The sequence below is a fragment of the Camellia sinensis genome, chromosome 8 (genome assembly GCF_055761805.1).
Source record: "Camellia sinensis isolate YWXY chromosome 8, ASM5576180v1, whole genome shotgun sequence".
Classification (NCBI taxonomy): domain Eukaryota; kingdom Viridiplantae; phylum Streptophyta; class Magnoliopsida; order Ericales; family Theaceae; genus Camellia; species Camellia sinensis.
This window is the reverse complement of record NC_138968.1, coordinates 42,240,678-42,262,945: the sequence shown is the minus strand read 5'-3', so window position 1 is coordinate 42,262,945 and position 22,268 is coordinate 42,240,678. Positions and strand designations below refer to the sequence as shown.

General features: G+C 33.7%; 2 protein-coding genes across 2 annotated transcripts; both read right to left on the bottom strand.

Moving 5' to 3' along the window:
• Positions 1-690: 690 nt before the first annotated feature.
• Positions 691-6,903, bottom strand: LOC114309603 (superoxide dismutase [Mn], mitochondrial). The gene is made up of 6 exons (XM_028255380.2): positions 6,388-6,903; positions 4,224-4,270; positions 4,004-4,129; positions 3,833-3,889; positions 3,223-3,300; positions 691-1,051 (listed from the first exon to the last, which is right to left on the bottom strand). Exons 1-6 carry the CDS (start codon positions 6,677-6,679, stop codon positions 959-961), a joined length of 693 nt encoding a protein of 230 aa, XP_028111181.1. The 5' UTR covers positions 6,680-6,903; the 3' UTR covers positions 691-958.
• A 4,576-nt stretch (positions 6,904-11,479) lies between these two features.
• Positions 11,480-20,551, bottom strand: LOC114309601 (UDP-xylose transporter 2). Its single transcript, XM_028255378.2, has 8 exons — positions 20,147-20,551; positions 19,702-19,865; positions 16,589-16,773; positions 16,409-16,476; positions 13,111-13,243; positions 12,667-12,828; positions 12,295-12,567; positions 11,480-11,999 (listed from the first exon to the last, which is right to left on the bottom strand). Exons 2-8 carry the CDS (start codon positions 19,820-19,822, stop codon positions 11,859-11,861), a joined length of 1,083 nt encoding a protein of 360 aa, XP_028111179.1. The 5' UTR covers positions 19,823-19,865; positions 20,147-20,551; the 3' UTR covers positions 11,480-11,858.
• Between the last annotated feature and the right edge of the window lie 1,717 nt (positions 20,552-22,268).

Here is a 22,268-nt window from a genome sequence, read left to right as displayed (position 1 = left end):
AAGATAGCTCATGAGCTCCGCCCCCCTCCTTGTTTTGTTTGACACCCAACAACAAAACTCCATCAACTGCCCTGTGAGCCATGCTATTAAATCACGATACACTAAAATCACCAAAAAGTTTGGAATATATATGAGAGCATGGAAAAGGTGATAGTTCGTGAGATGATAACTAGAGAAACTATAGAACAGGACATGAAGCCACTTTAGTATATAACACCACACTAATTGCATCTAAACACCAAGCACTTACGACATCCAGCCAATGCGGCGGTAAATTTGATTTTGAGAATATATCATCTATTATATTAAAGACAAATCTGGCAGAATCATGCGACAACAATTGCCTGATTAATATGGAGTTTGTGCATACAAGATTAGTCAGAAAACAATACAAAGATGAACGATTAGGAACATCATGGTGGAACTTGTGAAGAATCCACAGATGATAATGTCTGCCCACCATATTTAAAACAGTTACCCTGTACTGTAACCAAATTTATAGCTCTCTTCTTGCGACTTTCGTCTTGCTACCTAAAACTCACTACTTGCTATCGTGTGGTTTATCTATCATCTCAAAGCATCTGCTAAAGCATCACCAGACCTTTCTGGACATGTTAACCTGGGCATTTTATCTTTGAAACAACTTCCAACCTCAATATCACTTACTACTTCTCATATCAGAGCCAGATGTGAACTAAAAAAACGGTGACATAATTAATCTCTGGGTGGTTTTAGATACACGAGTGAAAAAGGTGAAGTTTGCAGGATAACTTTAGAACAATAGAGGTCATATAACATGCTCATTTAGTTCCCAAACAAGGAAAACATCAGCAAGCAAACACCACAATTGAAAATGAAGGCCCCTCATCTGTGCAAACATCGTTTTATTCATTCTTAAAAACAAACAGATGTATTAACACCACCTTTGGAAGCCGGTTGTCAAGGATGAAGAGTTCCTTCAAGGGCATACCTTTTCATACACTTCACTGGCATATTTCCAGCTCACAACTTTCCATATGTTCTTCAGGTAATCTGGTCTTACATTCTTGTACTGCATTATAAAAAGGGGGGCAAAAAAGCATTCAGCACACGGAAAAGAGGAGTAAATCAGGGGGAGATTCCAATAATTGAACAGGATGAAGTGAGTTAACTATTTTTCCATATCACTTTATGGTTTCTTGATGTGAGCTACATACACTACAGTCTCTTAACTCGAGCCCATTTAGTTAGTTCTTCATATCTTATTTACAAAGTTTCCCCAGTAACCAATTTATAGCTTATTGATGCTCAAGTTTGAACATATCTATCAGAGAAGATGGACATCTCATACGGACCCTTCGATGTATGGCATTGTTGAGCATTTTCTCACTTTGGTCTTTAAAAAAAAGTTTCTCCCACTTTGCTAGCTAAAGCACCCGACTTGACCCACATTCAACCCATTTCCATGGGTAACTCAAGGAAATATTAAAACAAATTCTGACAAAAAAAGGAAGAAAAAATTGTGTGCGCTTCCATCCCCAAATCCTTGAGCACCATCCCCCATGACACTCCTGCCCTTGCAGCCCAGATCCCCTCTCTCTCTCCAAACCCAATCTTCCATTATCTCAATCGACGACATACATAGGGACTGCCCATCACACCTTGCAGCGTGACAGACCAACAAGAAGTTGATTGATACCTTCCACTAGGCACCTCTCCCCTCTCTTATCCCCCACACCAGTTCAACACCAACCCCCTGCAATTGCCACCTCCGAACCACTGTGAACCTACAAATCTGCAAAATCACATCCCCAACCATTCGCACCCTTCGTTTTCCCTCATCACAGCAAATTGCTTTAACATTGTTCACCCCTCCATCAACAAAAACCAAATCAGAGCAGAAACCTCAAAGGGTTTCACAAAATGGAGTTGTCGACACTGAGGTAGAGGCAACAATTTGATGTGGGTTTGTGCCAATAATTTTGGCGGTGGCAGCTGATAGAGACTGGTTGTGGCTGGGAGAGCAAGAGATGCAGGGTACGGAGTGGAAAAGGCACGGGGATTGGGAGGTAGAAGAGGGGTGGGTGGTGGCACATTGTGGGATGTGTTGATGGTGGTACGCCTGGTGGCACATTGGTGCGGTGGCAATGGCAAGGGTGGAAGTGGGGCTAGAAGTGTGGCGGCTGGCTGTGCTACATGGACTCTTCTATTTCTCCCAAAATACTCGTGTCCATCAAATACAACAAGGATAAGGGTGTGTGATATGGGTTTGACACCCGCACTTGGATCTCTTAATTTTACAATATTTAAAGAAGCAAAAACTCACATTTGCTAATAAATAAACATTACAAACCTCTCACATTGATGACAGGTAGAAATTTCATATTTTTCCTAACTCCTATTTAATTACAAGTATATTTTTACATAATATACATCTTATCCAAAAATATCATACAATATATAATACATACAAGTGTCCATGACATGTTTTGCATCCATATCCAACTTTTGGATACATATCTCAATATTCTAATATTATGAAGGTCTAACGCTTGGATCTACACCCAATACTCGTACCTACTCTACATAGGTGGTAGGGGTGAGTATTGCAGAGTTGGCAATAAGTGTGGTGGGGGTGGTGATGACGACATGACATGGGTGGGGGCGGCGGAGGTGGAGTGTGTGGGCGAGGTGGGGAAAGGTGGCAAGATGGGGGAGAAGGGTGGTGGAGTTGGAGGAAAAGAAAGGAAGGGGACTAATGGGTGGATTAGGATGATTGATTTAGGTTTAGGCTTTGTTTTTGTGGCTTAATTGGTATATTGTTTAAGAAAAATGCTTGAGACACAAATCAACCCTAATGATGTGTCTGACAAGAGTCAACTTTTGATTTGTCAAGCATTCCATCATGTGGGGTCTAATCTCAATGCCACATTATTAAAGGTCATTCAATGGTAATAAATTAGAGAGATGTAGCATTGTTGATTTTTTAAAATATTAAAATTGTCCCGTAACCCTAATACATGTTGGCATTTGGATCCAAGTAGAAAAAGTCATATAGTTGAGGGGTTAAAATGAGAATCTTTTCTTTAAAGACCAAAATGAGAAAATGCACATATTTTAAGGCGTGAGAGTGTAATTTACCCAAAAAAGATAGACTTGACCTCCGCATGTCTAAATTGTGATAAATCTCTACCACAATGAAACAACCAAAGGACAAACAAAACTCAAACGATAAAGAATTACCTGTAAGTAGTATGCGTGCTCCCAAACATCTAAGCCAAGCAGAGGAACTAAACTTGGTCCTTTAGTTACCAGTGGATCCTGTAACAGATAATTCAAGACATTAAAAATATGATTAAACAATAATAATTACAAAATTATAATAAATAATAAGTAACCAATTATAATAAAAAGCATAATGAGCTCTAGTTTCTCTAATGCATAAGAAGTTTTCATTATTGCAGAATTCCTCTAAAAACAAGGAAGGAATAAGACAATTAGCATTAGTCTAAAAGCAAACTTGTACTTAACACACATATATCAGTATCAGTGAGCTCTAGAAATGAAGAGTGGGAATCCATCTAAAATCAAGAGTGCTGACAACTCATATTTCAAATTTTGAAATAATTTGTGAACAGTTACTGTACTGAAACGATTAAATAACCCAAAGAGATGGTTCACAAATCCCAGGACAAGAATTTGAGCAATCCAACTAGAGTCAACAAAACAATTTAACTTTTCCCATATCAGATGGCAGGAGGGGCACAAAGAATTAGTAGAAACGATATTAAGAGAGCAAACCTAGGATTGATCATTATGAAATGACTTGATGGCAATCTCTACAGAGTGTTACCTGATTTGCCGTGGTTTCAACCACAAGCTTCTTCAGTTCTTTGTCCACACCAAGCCACTGTCATATATAAGAATGTAAATAAAAAAAATAACAACATATTTCAGAACATTTCAGAAAGTGCAACGAATGAAAAACATATTTCAGAACATTTCAAACAACTAAAGCACTTACCACCCATCCAGAGCCTTGTAAAGCTGCACCTTCAGCATTCATCTTCTGTATCAATGCTTCCAATGAACCAAAATTTGTGTCAATAGCCCAACCTAAAGAACCCTTTGGAGGCTCACCACCATCTTCCTGCAATAAGGTTTTGGCATTTTTTCAAAGTCTAGTCAAAAGAAATAGAGCAATAGGTAGGACTGTTGGAAAAGGGCTCAGGTTATAATCGTACACGAACTGGAGCAAGATTCTGCCAGAAAAGTGAGTGGTTGATATGCCCTGTTCAAAAACACCAATAAGTTTACAAACATACAAACAACTCCAAGGACAACAATTAAACAGGAATAATCATAACATTACCAAGATGGCAAACATTGAAAAAAAAAAAAAATTATTTTTTTGCATATTTTCCGGTGATTGACAATTCTAATCATAAAACACATGCTTGGTGAGGGTAAGATATAACATGAGATAAAAGGAGAGTGATTATTTTTTGACTGTTGGGTGAATGATAACTCATATCCTATGGTGGGGATATACAATACCATGGGGGGTATCGTATTGCATATCCTTTGAGACCGACATTTTTTTGTTGTCCCATTATATACCCAATCAAACAGGGCCACACCTAATAGGTGATAATCACAACAAGATTCATAAGATTAGTGAAATTGCCAGAAAGTAAAACAGCAAACAACAAGGCAGAGCAGGTAGCCCGCCGGGGGGGGGGGGGGGGGGGGGGGAATGTATTGTATTAACCAACGCTTATACTACCAATATGAGAAGTTCAACTCACATTCTTTTAATACAAGCAATGATAAGATCACTTAAGTACTGAAAGGAGCCACCATTTCACAGTATCATGTCTTCAGACAACCATAATCCCAATCCATAACAACACTTTCACGCTGTATTTGGTTGGGAGATTTAGGAAAGATTTGAAAAGGAAAAGGAAAAAGGAAAAAAGTATGCGAAATATAAATAAAATATACCAATATTTCACCTACTTTCACACACCTTTTCCCTTTTTCTTTCCAAATCCCTTCCCAAATCTTCCAACCAAACCCAGCATTAAAGATCTCTATATTAATTGTCCAATTTGAATTGGAATTTTTAAAAGGGCACTTGATAAATAAACAAATAATCAGATCTTCACATTTTTACCTCTTGGATAATGTTTGAGAACCCTAATAGAGCAATCAAGAGACCCACACTCTTAGATCCACAAGTCCACCCACAATGATGTGACAAGAGAGTTGGGCCCTCAGGCTATGACTGGTTGGGAGTAGGGCTACAAATGAACCGAGCTGTTCATGAACAAGCTCAGCTAGGCTCGGCTCGTTAAGGGCTCGGCTCGGCTCGGCTCTGTTCGTTTAGTAAACAAGCCGAGCTCGAGCTCGACTATTAGGCTCGTTTAGAAAACGAGCCGAGCTCAAGCTCGCATAAGCTCGGCTCGTCAAGCTCTGCTCGTTTATCTTTATTTAAATTATATAATAAATATATTATTTATATATTAAATAATATCAATAAATTTTTTTATTTAAATAATATAAATAATATTTTAAAAAAATTATAGACCCAAGCCGAGCTCAGCTCAAGTTTCATTAATGTTAACGAGCCGAGCTGTGCCGAGCCGAGCTCGAGCCCAGTCTCTTATCGAGCCGAGCTCGAGCTCAATAAACGAGCTCGATAAATCAATGAGTCGAGCTCAAGCTTAGCAAAGCTTGGCTCGACTCGGCTCGGCTCGGTTTGTTTGCAACCCTGGTTGAGAGATTTAAGGAGTGATTTAGAAATAAAAAGGAAAAAGGAAAAGATGTGTAAAATGTAAATATATTTTATTTATATTTCAACTTTCTTTTTCCATTCCCTTTTCATTTCCAAATCCCTTCCAAAATCTCCAATCAAACACAACCTAAGTCATTGGATGTATAACAAATCAAAAGTTGACCCATATAATACCAACAATTATGGGAATTTTTTGTGTCTTAAACATTCTCCCCTAATAAAACCCTTCGCAATGAAGTGGAATGATAGGTGTCAACTTTTGATTTGTCACACAGTCAATTATGTATTGATCATGTAGATCTCTACTTCCATAATTGTAGCGTATTTAGGGGTGTCAAATGTGGGTCTCTATCATCACTCAAATTTAGAGAGTCGAAGCAGCAAGGCAAGCATTATCACACTTGCTCTAAACACAAATCAAATCATTTCTTAAGAATGTGATACAGTCACCGAGCAATCAATCAATTGCACTTATATAGAAGAAGGAAAAACAAATAAGAAAAAAAAAAAACATGAAAAGAGCCACAAATTCATTTAAACAATTGGATTAGCAGATACTATGCGCGATTGAGTTTAAAGCTAGAGAGAGAGAGAGAGAGAGAGAGAGAAACCTCCGCCGTTGAACTTGATGGCGCTCTGCAATTTGACGGTTGTCGGTGCATCGCCCTTGGCCATGGCGTCGTCGAGCTGCTCGAGAGCCTTGTTGTAGTTGGTGACGTAAGTCTTGTGATGCTTCTGGTGATGGAGCTGCATGATCTCACCGCTGATGGCCGGCTCGAGAGCGCTATAGTCGTAAGGGAGATCCGGGAGGGAGAAGGTCTGAAATCCCCGGATGCTCTGAAACCCTAACCCTAGCCCACTTCCTGTAAGGGCTTTTCTGGTCAACAGAGTCCGAAGAGCCATTAATCAGAATCTTCTTAAAACTGTCTGTAATGTAATCAAAAGAGAGAGATGTGAGAGATAGACAGTAGAGAGTGAGGAAGAAGAAGACGGAGTTGAATTGATATATAAAGTGAGTTGAGTGAGTGCGTGAGTAAGTCTTAAAACTGTGAATCGAATCGGTGTGCGCATATGCGACCATAGTAACAACAGTGGGCCATCTTAATAAGATAAGATAAAATTTGTCTATCAGTTCTGCTGTTAGACCATAAATCTAAGGCTTGGTTTGACCTCTACTATATAATTCATTTTTTTTATCTTTTTATCTTTTTTTCATCACATCATCTCTCTACTTTTCTGCACATCTTTTTGTAAAAAGACAAAAAGTGCACTTTTTTAGGACACCCCAAACCAACCCTAATTTTAAATTGCGTAATATTAGAAATTTTAAAATATTTATTAAAATTTTGATTAAGTGTCTCATATAATATGAGATTCACACTATGTGAATTTCATGTGAATCTCACATCTATATAAGACATTTGAATTTTTAAAATTTCTTATATTTTTGTTTTAAATTTGTTGCAACAATAGTTTTAATTTTTTTTTTCCCTTTTTTGTGTGTATGTGTCATAAAAATAAAATAATTTAAAAAAAATTATATTACATTTATATATTTGTCTATTTATCTACCGTCCACCTTTTGTTCATACGTTATTTTCTTATTTATCTATGTATCACCTAGTTATCTATCAAATTTGTTGCCCTAGCAATTTTTTCAGCCATTTTCTCTCAACCTTTCCAACACTATTGAAAGGATACAAATAATAATTTGGGCGAATTACACTATTGAATTTTCAATTGTGACATATTTGACCTTACATTTTGAATCTTATTTCAAATAAAGACAATTAAAGATACCATTACTTAATTTCAAAGACAAAATCATCAATTTGATAAGATATAAACTAATTTGACAAAAATAAATGTTAAAAAATATTTTTTAATTTTTAAAAATTATTTTTACCCACCAAAGATAAAATTATGTAAAATTGATAAATCTTGTAAACATTTATTTATCTATTTATTTTACCAAATTAATTTTTATTATGTGTTTGAATGATGATAATGTAATTGATGGTTGTTAAGATTTTAATGTGTAATCAATATATTTAATATATGAAATATATTTAGTTTTGGATTTTTTTGATTTAATGGATTCGTTTAATAATGATATCAAAGTTGTTGTCATATTTGACTTTTGAACAAATAGAAACTAATTTAATGAAAATAAAAATAACCACTCATTACATGATCATCATCCAAATAAATAATAAAAATTAATTTGGTAAATAAATAAATTAATAAATGTTTAAAAGATTTATCAATTTTACATAATTTTATCTTTAGTGGGTAGAAATAATTATTAAAAATTCAAAAATATTTTTTTGACATATATTTTTTTCAAATTAGTTTATATTTTATTAAATTGACGATTTTACCCTTGAAATTAAGTAATGGTATCTTCAATTGTCCTTATTTGAAAAAATATTCAAAATTTAAGATTAAATATGTCACAATTAAAAAATTAGAGATTAAAATGATACAAGTCTCAATATAAGGATCGTTAATGTAATTCGCCCTAATAATTTTCTCACTTATGTTTTAAATAAGATTTTTGAGATAAATGGTTGCCTGATTACCAGATTTTTTTAAAAAAAATTATTTTCCATTTGGATGTTTTGTTGTGAGATGTTAATTGGGTCCTTTCGGGAGTAGGAAAAGCTTGAGTACAAAATCAAAATAATTTTTCTATTTTAGTTTCTTTTGATAGAAATATACTTATGAGACTTCTTGAATCTTAATCTCATTGTATAGACTCATAATATTTAAGATTTTATTATTTCTAACAGAAAATTTATAATTAAACCAAAATGTTGGAACAACTTTAACAAAGTAATTTATTTATCTTATTTAATTTCTGAGAAGAGTTAAGAACTATCAATCAGGTAAAATGAGATGGTGGAAATTTAAAAGAAATTGTAACAAGTTATACTTGGGGCGATTTGAAAAGTTGGTTAAAAATTGATTTTTTAATTTTAATAGCTTTTTTGTCTTTTTATGTGAGAGGTGATATAATCTAAAATAGATTAAAAGTTGACTTTTGACTTTTTAACTTGTTCCCAAATGACCCCTTGTTTGGTTAGAATATTAATTCTTCCTTTTTTAATATATGATATATTCTCACATTGATAGTGTTATGCAAATATACCCACCAGAATACAATTATGAAGTTCTGATAATTTGCTTGCATTGTAAAACAACAAACCTAAATATCTATAAATAAAAAAATAAAATTGTAAATCTACCAAGAATATGTTTTATTTTTCAGAAACTATAATATAGAAGTTTTTGATGTAATAAAATCACAAACAACAATGATTGATAACCCGAATTTTCATGAGCTGAATGGCTCAAATATCTTAAAACGACGTCGTTTTGATACATTCAAACCATACAAATTCGAGTTACGTTGTTTGACAATGTTGGCTTTTTTGTATTGGAATGACAAAATTGCCCTCCACTTGGAAATGATACTTTTTTGACTTTTTGTTTGTATATGAGTCAATTTGGTAATTTTGCATCCCAAATCAAGTGTTTTGTCATTTTGTGATTTTATATATAATTTTTTTATCCATAGGTACTTATTTAGTCCCAACATGAAAACCAAACAGGAACGAAGTATTTTTCATTCACAAATTGACAACGTGCAAAAAAACCACGAACCTCCGAGCCAACATTGACCCGAACCATTCCACACAATTTGATCATACAGGTGGGTTAGACGAAACGGGGCAAATGATAAAAATCGTTGAGTTGATTAAGTTGAGATTAAAATTTGTTAATTTGTCTACAAATTAACCCAAACTGTATGTTTACTCAATTATTTTGTATTTTGTCACACGCATTCTCTTCCTATCGGTTAGTAAGTAACATCAATCAGATGAAACTCACTCCGAATTTTTCATTCCATAATTTTTTTCTTAATATGATTATTTTATCTATTAATTTATAAAATATAATTTTGAATAACATTATACATTCAATTAATTTGGGAGTTTTAAAATCATAAAAAAATTCAAATTTGTATGTTTATTGATGTTATTTTCTATTTTATTTATATTTCTAACTCTTGTATTCTGTTCAAATCACTAGTTTGAAACTGACAAATTATTCAACCAATCAATCCATTGATTTTCAGTATCGGTGGATTAGTGACAGGTAGAAAATTTGTCAATCCATCAAAGGTGATTCGGTTGATGAATTCCCTCCAAAATGGGTCCAAACTAACCAAGGCACACCCAGTATGAATTGGAAGCAAACATAGCAAGGAAAGAAGAGTGTAAAACTCTGCCTCTTAATTTGTTTTGTTCAAATCTTAGCGGTCGTTTGTTAACATATTTATTTCTTATTTTCTGTTTTTGTTTTTATTTTTTTTTTGAAAATTAAAAACAAAATTTGTTTGGTATATTGTTTTTATTATCAAAAAAAAAAAAAAATTGATTTCAAAATTTTTAAAAACACAAAAAAGTTATTTCCACTTGTTTTTAAAACAAGTTTTCACTTTTCCTCTCACCCACCACCTTTGGGCACCACCACCACCCTCCGCCGCCAATGGGTGGCGAGCTCCGGTCAACCTTTGATGGCTCTCTAGCAGGTAGGCAGTCACAATCGTGGTCTTCGGCCACCTTTTGGCATCTTTCCAACTATCTCGTGTCCTCTAACGATATCCAACCACTACCGGCGGACACCTTTAGCTACCCGTCACTACCAGTCACCACATCCGTCCACCTTCCATCTCTAACCACCAACTTCGGCCACTCATCAAATATATTTCTCAATTTTTAGTTTTATTTGTTTTCAAAATATTTTTGCATACCAAGCTACGTTTTCTGTTTTTATTTTTTTACAAAAGTAAACGAAAACCTATTTTTATTTTTTGTACACTGCAAACTGAAAACGTTTATCCTTTCAGTTTGGGTCACATCTTTTCATTTTTGGTTTCAAATTCATAATTTGAGCATGATTTCAAACTTTTGCCTTGCAACTATCATTTTTCCAACAGTTACCATTCATTCGAAGCTATTCAAACTTGAAACTCAACTGAATTTGTTCGAACTGGATGCTGTCAAACATTACACCAACCATTTGTGATTCTCTCCTCCTTTCAATTATTTTGAAAATTCTTTACACGGAAACGAGGTATAAGTCAAATCATTTTCATGTTAACCAAGCTGAAACGCACATGCCAAATTTTACTTTGCAGTTACCGTGACGATTTGGGTTGAACATTAACCAGTAGCAGTAATGCCACACCTTAAAATGTTGCTTCTATGATCTAATCTAATAAAAAAACTTTAACCGTGAGAAGAAAACACTGCCCCTTAGGGTCCAGACTCTCTTGGGCATCAAATTCAAGATGGGTTTTGTAGAGATGTGGTTTGGGCTTTTGCTGCAGCAACAAATTTCATGTTTGTGCATGAGGGCATACAATCCAATTCACACTGCCACGGAGCACCAAGCTAAGGCCAAGGAACCAACTCAGGCTACAGAAAGAACTATTCGGAAATTTCCTTAATATGTGAATTCATGGATGTCAATAGAAAAATTTTCTTGTACTATAAGTACTTTATGGGTCAATATGTCATATTTCTCGTCCGCCAATTAAGGAACATTTAGTTTCTCAAGCAAACATATAAAAGAAGAAAACAAAGATATGAACAAAAAGTAAAGTAACATCGTGACAAAGAGGACCCCTTAATCTGAAAAATGATTCAGGGCATCAAATTATTCATTTTTTATAGATAACAAGAGAATTATATAAATGTCATCCATCTACATTCTACTAAAATCCAGGAACAATGCAAGTAATACATATTTCTTTCAAGTCACAACAATATCTGTTGGCAAATCAAGCTCACTAAGAAAACTATTAAGGAGGCACAGATATGGAAGTGTTTATTGAAACTTACAAAAATGCTTTGGTAGCAGGGAAGCTTTAATCTTTATTCCAAACCTATGCCGCTATGTGATTTGAAGATGCACACGTGGATAAACCTATCTCGCCAACTTCTTCATCATTGTAAATTGCAACATCCCAGCCACTCTTGGGTATGTGAATAACTTTAATTCAAAGAAGCCCTCACACACGCGAATACTTGTCTGAGTTCCATACAGGGGAATACGTGTCTGAGTCCCATACAGGAGCTTTTGGGACAACATCCTTTAAAACTTCAGTTCCATTTTCCACACTCATTAGAGGATCAGATTCACCTTCCTTTGCCTGAATCAGACAGAAGAAAAAAAGAGTATTTGCAAGCATGTTTCCACAACATATCACATTTACGTTGTGTTTAGATCATGGATTTGGATTTGGATTGGGATTTAGGGAAGGAAACGGAGAACAAATTTAGCTTATATTTTATTCACATTTCATTCACCTTTCCCTTTCCCTTTCCCTTTCCAAAATCTTCATCCAAATCTATGATCCAAACACAGTCTTGATGAAAACATTTTTGGGGAGTAAAGAATGTAATATTGTTTGATAAAAAGAATTTGTTAACAACACTATGTAGTACCTGGGATTTTTGTGCCAATGCTTCTGAACCTTTTTGCTGACTCTCAAGAATGCAATAGTATGAATATAGAACCATCCCAACCATTGCAACAACAATTCCAAAAATGTTTCTCCAGCTAAAAGGATCATGAAGTAAAACATAACCAAAAGCCAATACTAGGCATGTTTTGAGATGCCCCAGTACCTGATAGGTGACAGGGGATGTCTTTCCAATTACAAGGAATGTACTAAAGTTAACAGAGACAGAGATCAAGCAAGATAGAACAATGAAAACCTGCAATAGCAGTAACTGATTTAGAATTTGAAAAAAAAATAAACAATTCAAAGGAAGAAAAGAAAAATACTGCTTCAGAAAATATTATATAATTCTCACCAGTACTTGGGATGTATACTTGAAAGCAAATACATTTTGGTTGGTTAGAAGCCTATCCAGAAATGGACCAACAATAAACAAGGTCATTGCTTGGTATGGACAAGACTGATATAGAAGTTGGGTTGATGAAACCATAAACTTCTTCTGGATGGTATTGGTCATCTGAAAGGAACTAGTTAAGATAATAAACAAGAATAAAGTATGGCTGCCAAACAAGAAGAAACACGTAGCCCAAGGACGGCTTGTTCTTGCAATGCATACGAGAATACTGTATCTATTATAATTTTACACATGTATAAAGAAATGCATTGGCTACTTGGCAATATAAGTATATGGCCTTGTTTGTTCATATTAAACTTTCACTAATTTGATTTTTCTTCATTTGCCAATTGTTGATGATAAAAGGTCAATGCATGCAGGTAAGGCAACTAGACTGAAGGATACAATTTGAGCAACGCATGTTGTAACAACTGCAAGGAGGGATAAGATGGAGCCCAGAACGTTGAGTTGCAGATCAGTAACAGTTGCAATTCCAACACCCAGAAGAAGGATGACAAGAGACATCTGAATCCCACGACTGGAGAACAATATGAGTTTAAAAACTTATAATACACAGTGTTGACCAGATAAAAATCAATAGCAATCGTGATTGAAGAAATGCAACTTCAAGTAAACATTAGCTGAAAGCATGACTTTATGTTGAAACTAGTAAACAAATTGGGTGACAAAGTGCCTATAATAGAGCAGAACTGAATGCAAGCACAACTTGGGAGATAAAAATATTTAGAGATCGATTGATATATCCATAATCCAATCACCTTATTTATATGTACTGCCTAAATAATCAGAGACTAATAAAAGTCAGAATACATGCTCAAGGAATAAGATTTGGAATAACTTGATAATTTACTTGAATATTATTTATTGCTTAACAACTGTTGAAGCTCCAAATTGAACAGATCAGGTAACAGTCGAGGAAAAAAAAATTCAACTTGAAGAATAGCCCAAGATATTCTTCAGGCACTTTTCTAGATTACCACAAACATTTTCAAGAAAACTTAATTTCACTTGAATTGTCAAATTATTATTTCTTATATAATATATACATACATGTATAATTCTTGACAGTTCAATGTGCCAACTCAACTCAAGGAAACCTCATTCCCCATTTGGAATCTACCACAGAAATCTTGTTTTTCCATTCCAAATTTTCTAGGGCCATAAACTTCAATTCACCCACATGTTATCATGACTTCTTGTACTATTGTAACCCACATTGATTTTGGCATTCCTCACTAGCATTACCCCCAATGCGTGCTTAATGTAGTATTTGTTGTCTTCATTGCACAGTCTTCATTGCACAAGGACCAAAACCATTAACTCGGCTTTTTTTAATCAAGAACAGATTATGCTATCATCTTACAACAGACGTGTTCATTTCTAATTTTAGCCTTTCCTATCTCACGATACATCTTTATCAACATCTGTATTTTAGCCATGCTTATCCCATATTCATATGGACATGATATTTCTTAACTACCATGCATTTGTCCATGAAGCATGAATGGTCTTATAATGGAATATCAAATTCCACAATCACATTCATTAATCACTCACACTTATCTCCACACAAAGTTTCACTCGACCAATCCAACTTCAATTCTAAGCAACATATTCTCCAATCTCTCATTCCCTATGGAAACATCAAGACTAGATAACAAAAAATTTCACTATTTGGTATTTGCTGCTATCAACATTCACAACTTCAATTTTTCATTTCAAGTATTGCAAAAGTTACATCCTGTGTATTCATTCTAATCCTAGTTCTGTATAGCCTTTTTAATTTTAAAGCTTTTCTCGAACTTCTAATTTTGCAATTACTATTAACAAAATCATCAACCAATCACAAAAGCCAGAAATCCTCAACTTGGACATGTCTTTTTAATTCATCAATAACTAAGGCAAAAAGGCAATGATTTAGAGTTGATTTTACACAAGGGCATTATTATTATTGAGAATGCACTTGCTTCTCTCCTAGTTTTTATTTCAGTCACAGTAACATCATACATGGTCTTCAATATATTAGCTGATCTGTTTCTGACTCTTCTCTTCTCAAATCACACCATATCTTTCATATCTATCATGTGCTTTCTCCAAGTCATCAATGATCATACAAAGATCTTTCTTGTTCTTTGAACATCCTTCATCAATCTCCTTTGTAAGTAAATACTTCACTATCAATCTCCATGCATAATTCATCACTGTTTTCCCAATGTTGTTTCAAGTCTTTTAATTGCTATTCAAAGACTTCCAAAAAAGGTTTCATGACTCGTTATTGTAGTATTATGACAAATTTGCAACTTTTTAGCATTCTCCAACACAATGGGCCACCCATGCAACCACAAAAAGTTAGGAAGTAGAAGCAACCTTCTTTATGACACAATTCATAGGCATAACATGAATGAGTTACCAAGATAAATTGTTCTCCTTCTGCTTGTGAGGATCCCTAACTTCCAGATTAACAAGTAGTCAAAGCAAACAAAACATTTTATTTTTAAATTTTCAAAGATAAAGGCACTTTGTGCTAGAAAAGGACACAACCCATGTGCATAAAATAACGGTGGTTAGTAATATAAAATCCAAGGCCAGTCTATCAAAAAAATGGCACTTTATATTACCATCTTAATAAAATTAACAAAAGATCAGTATCTCATATTTACAAGTAACGGTTAAGAAACTTAACCTTGCTTGATTTTTAAATTCAAATACATTTTTTGAGCTTTTCGTTTTTCTTTTTTTTGTTTTTGTCTTCCATAATTTATTTTTTCATATTTTAGTCATCTTTTTTTTTTTTTTTTTTTTTTTTGGTGATTGGCACCACGGTGTCCGGATCAAAGCCCCTCACTAAGGAGTTTTCCGCAAGTGCACCACGGTTAATTCAAAGATTTTCCTCAGTCCGATGACCCCAAGATATTGTTAACACCTAAGATATATCTGTTTTGATATTCAAATGAAAAAAGGGCAGACATAGCAATAAAGACCTCTCTCCTGACATCTCCTAAGCAAATTTAACTTTGTCCAGGCCAAAAGATAAGGATTAAAAGTTTAACGCATTAAATGAAAATTATAAATACAAAATAAAAGAAAGCTTCATCGTAATGATCAAAAGACAACGCAATTAATAATATTATATCCAACATTAGCATGGATTGACTACTGAGGATAATAAAAAAATCTTTAATTAGATAAATAATTTACAGGCAATATGAAAAATGGCTTTTTAGTCCCAGTTCATATACCATCATGATTCATGACATAAAGGTGCAATAATCATTACAGAAGCAATCCAGAAAGAAAAAAATAATTAAATCCAATTTTGGCATCCAAAAAACATGGGACCAAGCACTTCAGCAGATTTGTGTGTTCAGCTCAAGTTTTTGGACTTCCAACCTCAAACATGTAACAGCACACATGTGAAAATGAGGATTGCAGCTAAATATGGGGAGGTAAACCACAAAAAATTAGAATGATAAATGAATCTGGTCATGTAAAGTGCCCTAGGAAAGCTTCAACATGCACAAATAAGAGAAATTCAACAAAGGTGCCAACAATACAGAAACTAGTTCCATCACCGATGCACATGATGTATGTCTGATAAGAGCATAAACTAAATCAGATGACTGAATGTGCATTTAAATGTCAACTACTATGTTGTAGAACGGTGGAGTATCTCAAGATTAACCTGAATTTCTTGCCAAGGAAAAGGGACTCCAAGAATACAGTGCAAGGTATGATTGCCAGCTTAGTCATCTACAACACAAAAGCAACAAAGCCTTAGTGCAGAAATTTCATTAAGCGAAGACCTAGCATTTGAACATGTGGAAATAGAGAATATAAAAGATTCAAAAGATATGATTTATACCTGATAAAAACCAATAGAATTGAAACCAAGGCTAAGGTTTAAAAGTCCAATTGAAATGCCATTTAAAACACCAAAGCCTATGACGGCGGTTCGATCAAAAGGTTTGTGTTCAAAAAATTTCATCCATAAAGCGATATGAAGTGAACAGAAAGTGACAAGAAGATGCCAGCTTGTCAAAGTTGTAGCTGCATAAAGACAAATGAGATGAATTATCTTTTCATAGGCTAAGAAGAAACTTACAAGAAGATCATAACTAGCACTAGTACCCATATAAAGCTAGTTAAAACTCCAAATTTTACATTAAAGAGTGCATTGCAATAGGAAAGATGAAAGCAACTAAAAAGGATTCTCACTGCACAACTTTGTTAGGCACAGCCAAATACTTAATTTCCCTTATTGCCATTGCAATCAGCAAGACATGGATCATGAATGGTTCCAGCTGGAAATAGGTTATTGAAATCAAGTGGAATATGCAATGGGGGCTCCTTCAGAACAATATAATTGTGAATTGGCCATATTCCTCAATGAGAATATCCCCATCCCATCAACTAGCATCATATTTGAATTTATATATAATAGCCATGTCTAACACAAAAAAGTATGTTAATTTCCATGCAATATCCAAATACCAGTAAGAGCTCCTTTTCAATGGACAGCTCTGCACCTTGAGAGCCACCTTTGATTACTCTATCTAATGCATAATTTGGTGTTTGCTTAAATCTTCAATTAAAGTAATACAATGACTAATTTGAGGTAAATTAGATTTGATCTAGTTGTCAGCACTTGAACCCCCATGTGGTCCACAATGTTCCTCACCATGAAAAAGCACATGAAGTCTTATTTCTAAGAACTGCACCAATATCCAATTGAAAAACCCAACCCACACTTTTCCTTAAAACCTAAGTGTTAAGGAAAGGAAAACTGTAGCCTTATAACCAGCATAGATGAGGCAACTCCAGGCGATGTGGGATACATTCCAACACACACTCCTGGACCACAACATACAGTAGCCGAACAAACGACACACCAATCACAGGCCCAACCAAGCTCGGATACCAAATTAAAAAGCTCAGCCCACACTTTTCCTTAAAACCCAGGTGTTAATGAGAGAGAAACTATAACCTTATAACCAGCACATATGGGACAACTTCAGGCGCCGTGGGACACATTACAACATATCCAACCAAGAAAAGCCATCCAAGCAGAAGAACATATCACGATAGATTTAGAATCTTCACAGTACTGTCAATTGCGTTTTATAGACTGATATTACTGTGCTAGATTCTTGTTACCTAATTGCTATTGACTAAACTAAAGAAACATGTAAAAAAAAACATGAACTACACCTTAACAATGTAGAAATTTAAAACTAAATAAAATATATATATATACTTGGGAATAAAAAAAACTCCCACACATGTATTCGTGATCAGCCTCCTGTAACTAATAAGACCCGAACACCTGTAAATTTTCCCATGTAGGGACTTGGGAGAGGAATTCTAGCCCCTTTACCAAAAAGTCCTATAGATAGAAATCGTATCATATTAAGTCCCAAAGATATTCTATAAACCCAACAAGTCTCATAGCTATACAAAAGACCAAAAAACCCAGTTTTTAGATAGTTACAAATTTGGCAACAAAATCTATTTTTACGAGAAATTCATGAGTACTTGCTCCATTTGGACTCATTCTCTGTGTATTATATTATATATAATTATGTGAATTACTGTTAGTGTGAATTTATGATAACAATAAAAGTTGTAAGGGAGAGGCTACTACGTGCACCCCAAAAACGGTGCATACGGTATTGCACCTTATACAAAAAGTGCAACTTTTACTACAAAATGTGCAACTTTTATCACAAAAAGTAACTTTTTATTCGTCAGAAAATATAATTTTTAGCTCATCACAAAAAGTATTAACTTTTATCACAAAAAAGTATAACTTTATCATTCATAACTTTAAGGGTGCACACCATAGCTTTGCCATTCATAACTGTCACCACAAAAATCATGACTTCCATCACAAAAATTTTTAACTTTCACCACAAAAATCATAATTTTTCTTACAATGTGCACTTTTTTAGGGATGCATATTATATCATTTCCAAGTTGTAATTGTCAAACACGTCCAATGAATAAAAAAGTGAGATTCTAGGAAGTGTAAAAAAGTTAAAGCATGAATAGCCAAACTTAAAACTGTAACACACAAGTTTTAAGTGTGATACTTCACACTTTCGATCAATAAATTTATTAGAACATTATCACATCTTTAAATCATTTAATTGAAAGTGAGAATATTCACACTTTTTCACATTGAAATTACAAAAATCAACTAATAAAAAAGTGTGAAATTAAATTTTTTATTCTGAAATACAAAAAAATATGGTAAAAAATTGTGAACTTTCACACTTTATTACACTACGAAAATACAAAAACCACATAGAGAAACTCTAATCCATGAAAGATAATCGTAGGTTCATCCATTGAGATGTGAATATTGATTGATCATGATGATGATCAATCATCTTTAAAAAAAGATACGGTACAGTAGTGTTGAATTTCATCAGAAAAGGCCACCATTTTTTTATTCATGAAGGTGGGAAGCACCATCCCCATTTAGATGGCAAAGTAGTTACGTTGGTTGAGGCATGATTGATTGTGGTGGCAAAATAGATTTGTGGAGATTTGATTCCATAAAAAATCTAAATATTTATGCATACAATAAATACAATGATATAAATATCATTTTAAATTAAGGGAAAAATATTCATTACAAATTGTTAAAATTAAAAAATGGGAATTCATCTCCTAATCTTCTAAGTGAAACTAAATGGGTTAATAGATTTTCCAAAGTATTTGTTATAAATCAAAATCAGTAGGACTTTGCACTAATTTTCCTTCTTTTTTTTTTTGGTGGTATTGGTCAATAGCAAGATTGAAAGTTTTGCATGTACTTCATATATTGGTTGCATAGCTCCCCCACTGAATGGTTCAGTTATAGCTTTGGAATATACAGTTCTCATATGGAGAACTTCATTAAATTTATAGTAAATACAATTAAGAAAAATATATAGAAAACATAATGTAAGCAATTGATTGTAAGCAACTCACCAAAATTAAAACCTAATGTGGTAATAAGGGCCTTATTGCAGATCACAATTGAAACTGACGAAACCACTGATAGACTCAGCGCACCAACGGTCCCGAGCTGAAACCTCTTGCTCTCAGTCATCTTCTCTCTCTCTTTTCTCCAATCACAACACCTTTATTTCAATCTAGCAACAATCCAAAAAAAAAAAAAAACCCTAAATTTCCCAGCAAATGAAAAAAGAAAATTACAAAAAAAAATCTGAAATAAATTACACAAAACTTCATAATTTGTTCCAGATATACTCGAGGAAAGCACGAATTCGAAAGTGAAACGAACTCAATTTTTCAAATTAAAACCAGACAATGAAGAAAAACAAATTAAAATCAGTACATTTCAGCCATTCATTCAAAGTACTAGATCTGATCCCTAAATGAATGAATATATGTAGAGATTGGAGAGACTTACAGTTTGAGCTTGATCAACAGAAGGAGAAAAAATCAGGGGCTTGTGATTGCGTGTTTATGTATATCTTCAGAGCCAGTGTAACCACCGAACTACAGATATATATATATATATATAGAGAGAAATAGATTGTATCAAATCACCATTGACAAGCAATATTTTAAGGTAAATCAGATCTCAGAAGAGCAGAGTAGAGAGAGAGAGAGAGAGAGGCGAAGAGTCATGGTTGCTGACTTGGTTTCTCTTTCTCTCTCTCAGCCCTTTCTACGCGGGTTGTACGGGCGGTTTGAATACCTACATAAATAAATAAAATAAAAAAATACAAGGAAAGACCGTCCAAGACACGCGCTTTCAGGGGCGTCAGAACAAAAAGCTGTAAATAAAGAAAACTTAGGGGACTTATGTACTGATACAAAAGTAGACTTTTTATTGTTTAAAAGTATCTTCAACGGTATTTGTTAAAATATTATTGTTATTATTATAATTTGGTAATAAATAGTAGTAATTTATCAAATTATAGTAATAGTGTTCCAATGGTACACATATGTTATTCTGACAAAGGAAAATGAGTGAGAGCACTAATTAGTGCTACCACTAATGATGTGGCAGTGGGTCACACCATGAATGATTTGATATTTTGGCTTTAGTGTTGTATTTTTTTTTCTTTTTTTATTGAGTGCCATGTTATTAGTGGTATTTTTAGAGTTTCAAAATTAGTGGTCTCTATCATTGTTGTTCTGACAAATCCCAATCAACTTTCTCTCTAAATTTATAAGTGTTATTTGAATATAAATTTTTTAGTAATTTTTTTTTTTGTTTATTTTATCTTTTGTGACCATTTAAAAAAAATGAAAAAATAAATTACTCTTTTTTGAAAAAAATAAATAAATTACCCACTGAGATAAAACTCATTCCAAAACCTTCATACCAAACTCTTCACCCATATGAGATTAAACCCATTAAAAAAAAACCACACTTTCATTCTGCTTTTCTAAGCTTCAAAATAGAACAACCTACAACAACCAACTCCATCTATCTCTCTCTCTCTCTCTCCTCAATCTTTCTCTCTTACCCCCATGAAAATAAAGAAGATCAAGCTGAAGTTTCAAAATGCTGAAATTATCTGAAATCCATCAAGCATCTTGAAATCTATGTATTTATTGTTTAGAATTTGCTTCAAATTTTCAGATTACTTGAGATTTGCTTCAGATTGTTTGAGATTTGTTAAGATTGCTTTAAATTTGTTTGAAATTGCTTGATTGTTGTTGTTTTTAACCTAATTCGGTCCTTTTTTTTTTTGAGTTAATGGTGAATTTTGTTTCAAAAAAAGAAAGAAAGAAAGAATTTGGCAATTGCCAAATTGTTTTAAAAAATTGGTAAACGAATTCTGTTTTTCTACGTAAATGGATTCTGTTTTGTCGATTAAATTTGGAGCCAAAAATCTGTTAATTCTTGATGATATGGCATGTTTGGCAAATGCCATTTCCGTTGTCAAATTTGGCAACAGAAATGGCATCTGCTATGTTTAGCAGGGGAAATAGCATGCCATTGGAGACCCTTTTTTTTTTCACTTTTGTCAAATTTTAGCTTTGGCAGCTCCTTTGGCAATACCATTGGAGATGCTCTAACGAGGCCTATAATAATTAATATATTTTTTTATTAAATATTATTAAAAAAATATTACTAATTATAAATTTTAGCGATAGTTTAAAAATATCACTAATTTTTAATTTTCAGTGACAGTTTAAAAATTGTTATAGAAAAACGTTACTAATTATAAGTTTTATAGACAATTTATAAAAATCGTTGAAAAAAAAATCACTAATTATCAATTTTAGCGACACATGAAAAAAAATCATTACAAAAAATTATTTTTAACAACAATTTTACTAGAACTTATTTTTCAATAGAACTTATGGGAATTAAGTCTAACTTAGGACCTATTGATAGTTTATCTGAAAAATTATTGGTTGGTCATCAGGACCACGCAGTTATGACCCCAGTCAATCACAAACTCTCATGTCCCTCATATTTCTCAATTGCCTAATACAAAATCGGGAGTCTCACATCTTCTATTAATCACAATGCATATGAAGCATTATGTGGTGTTGCCCCCAGACCAACC

Excerpts from the sequence above, each read along its gene's own strand:
- LOC114309603 (XM_028255380.2), bottom strand. The coding sequence starts at position 6,679 with ATGGCTCTTCGGACTCTGTTGACCAGAAAAGCCCTTACAGGAAGTGGG. Across the intron at positions 4,271-6,387 it reads CATCAAGTTCAACGGCGGAG|GGCATATCAACCACTCACTT; the intron begins GTTTCTCTCTCT and ends GTTTTTGAACAG. Across the intron at positions 1,052-3,222 it reads AGCACGCATACTACTTACAG|TACAAGAATGTAAGACCAGA; the intron begins GTAATTCTTTAT and ends TTTATAATGCAG.
- LOC114309601 (XM_028255378.2), bottom strand. The coding sequence starts at position 19,822 with ATGACTGAGAGCAAGAGGTTTCAGCTCGGGACCGTTGGTGCGCTGAGT. Across the intron at positions 16,774-19,701 it reads CACATTAGGTTTTAATTTTG|CTACAACTTTGACAAGCTGG; the intron begins GTGAGTTGCTTA and ends GTCTTTATGCAG. Across the intron at positions 16,477-16,588 it reads ATTCTATTGGTTTTTATCAG|ATGACTAAGCTGGCAATCAT; the intron begins GTATAAATCATA and ends TTTGTGTTGTAG.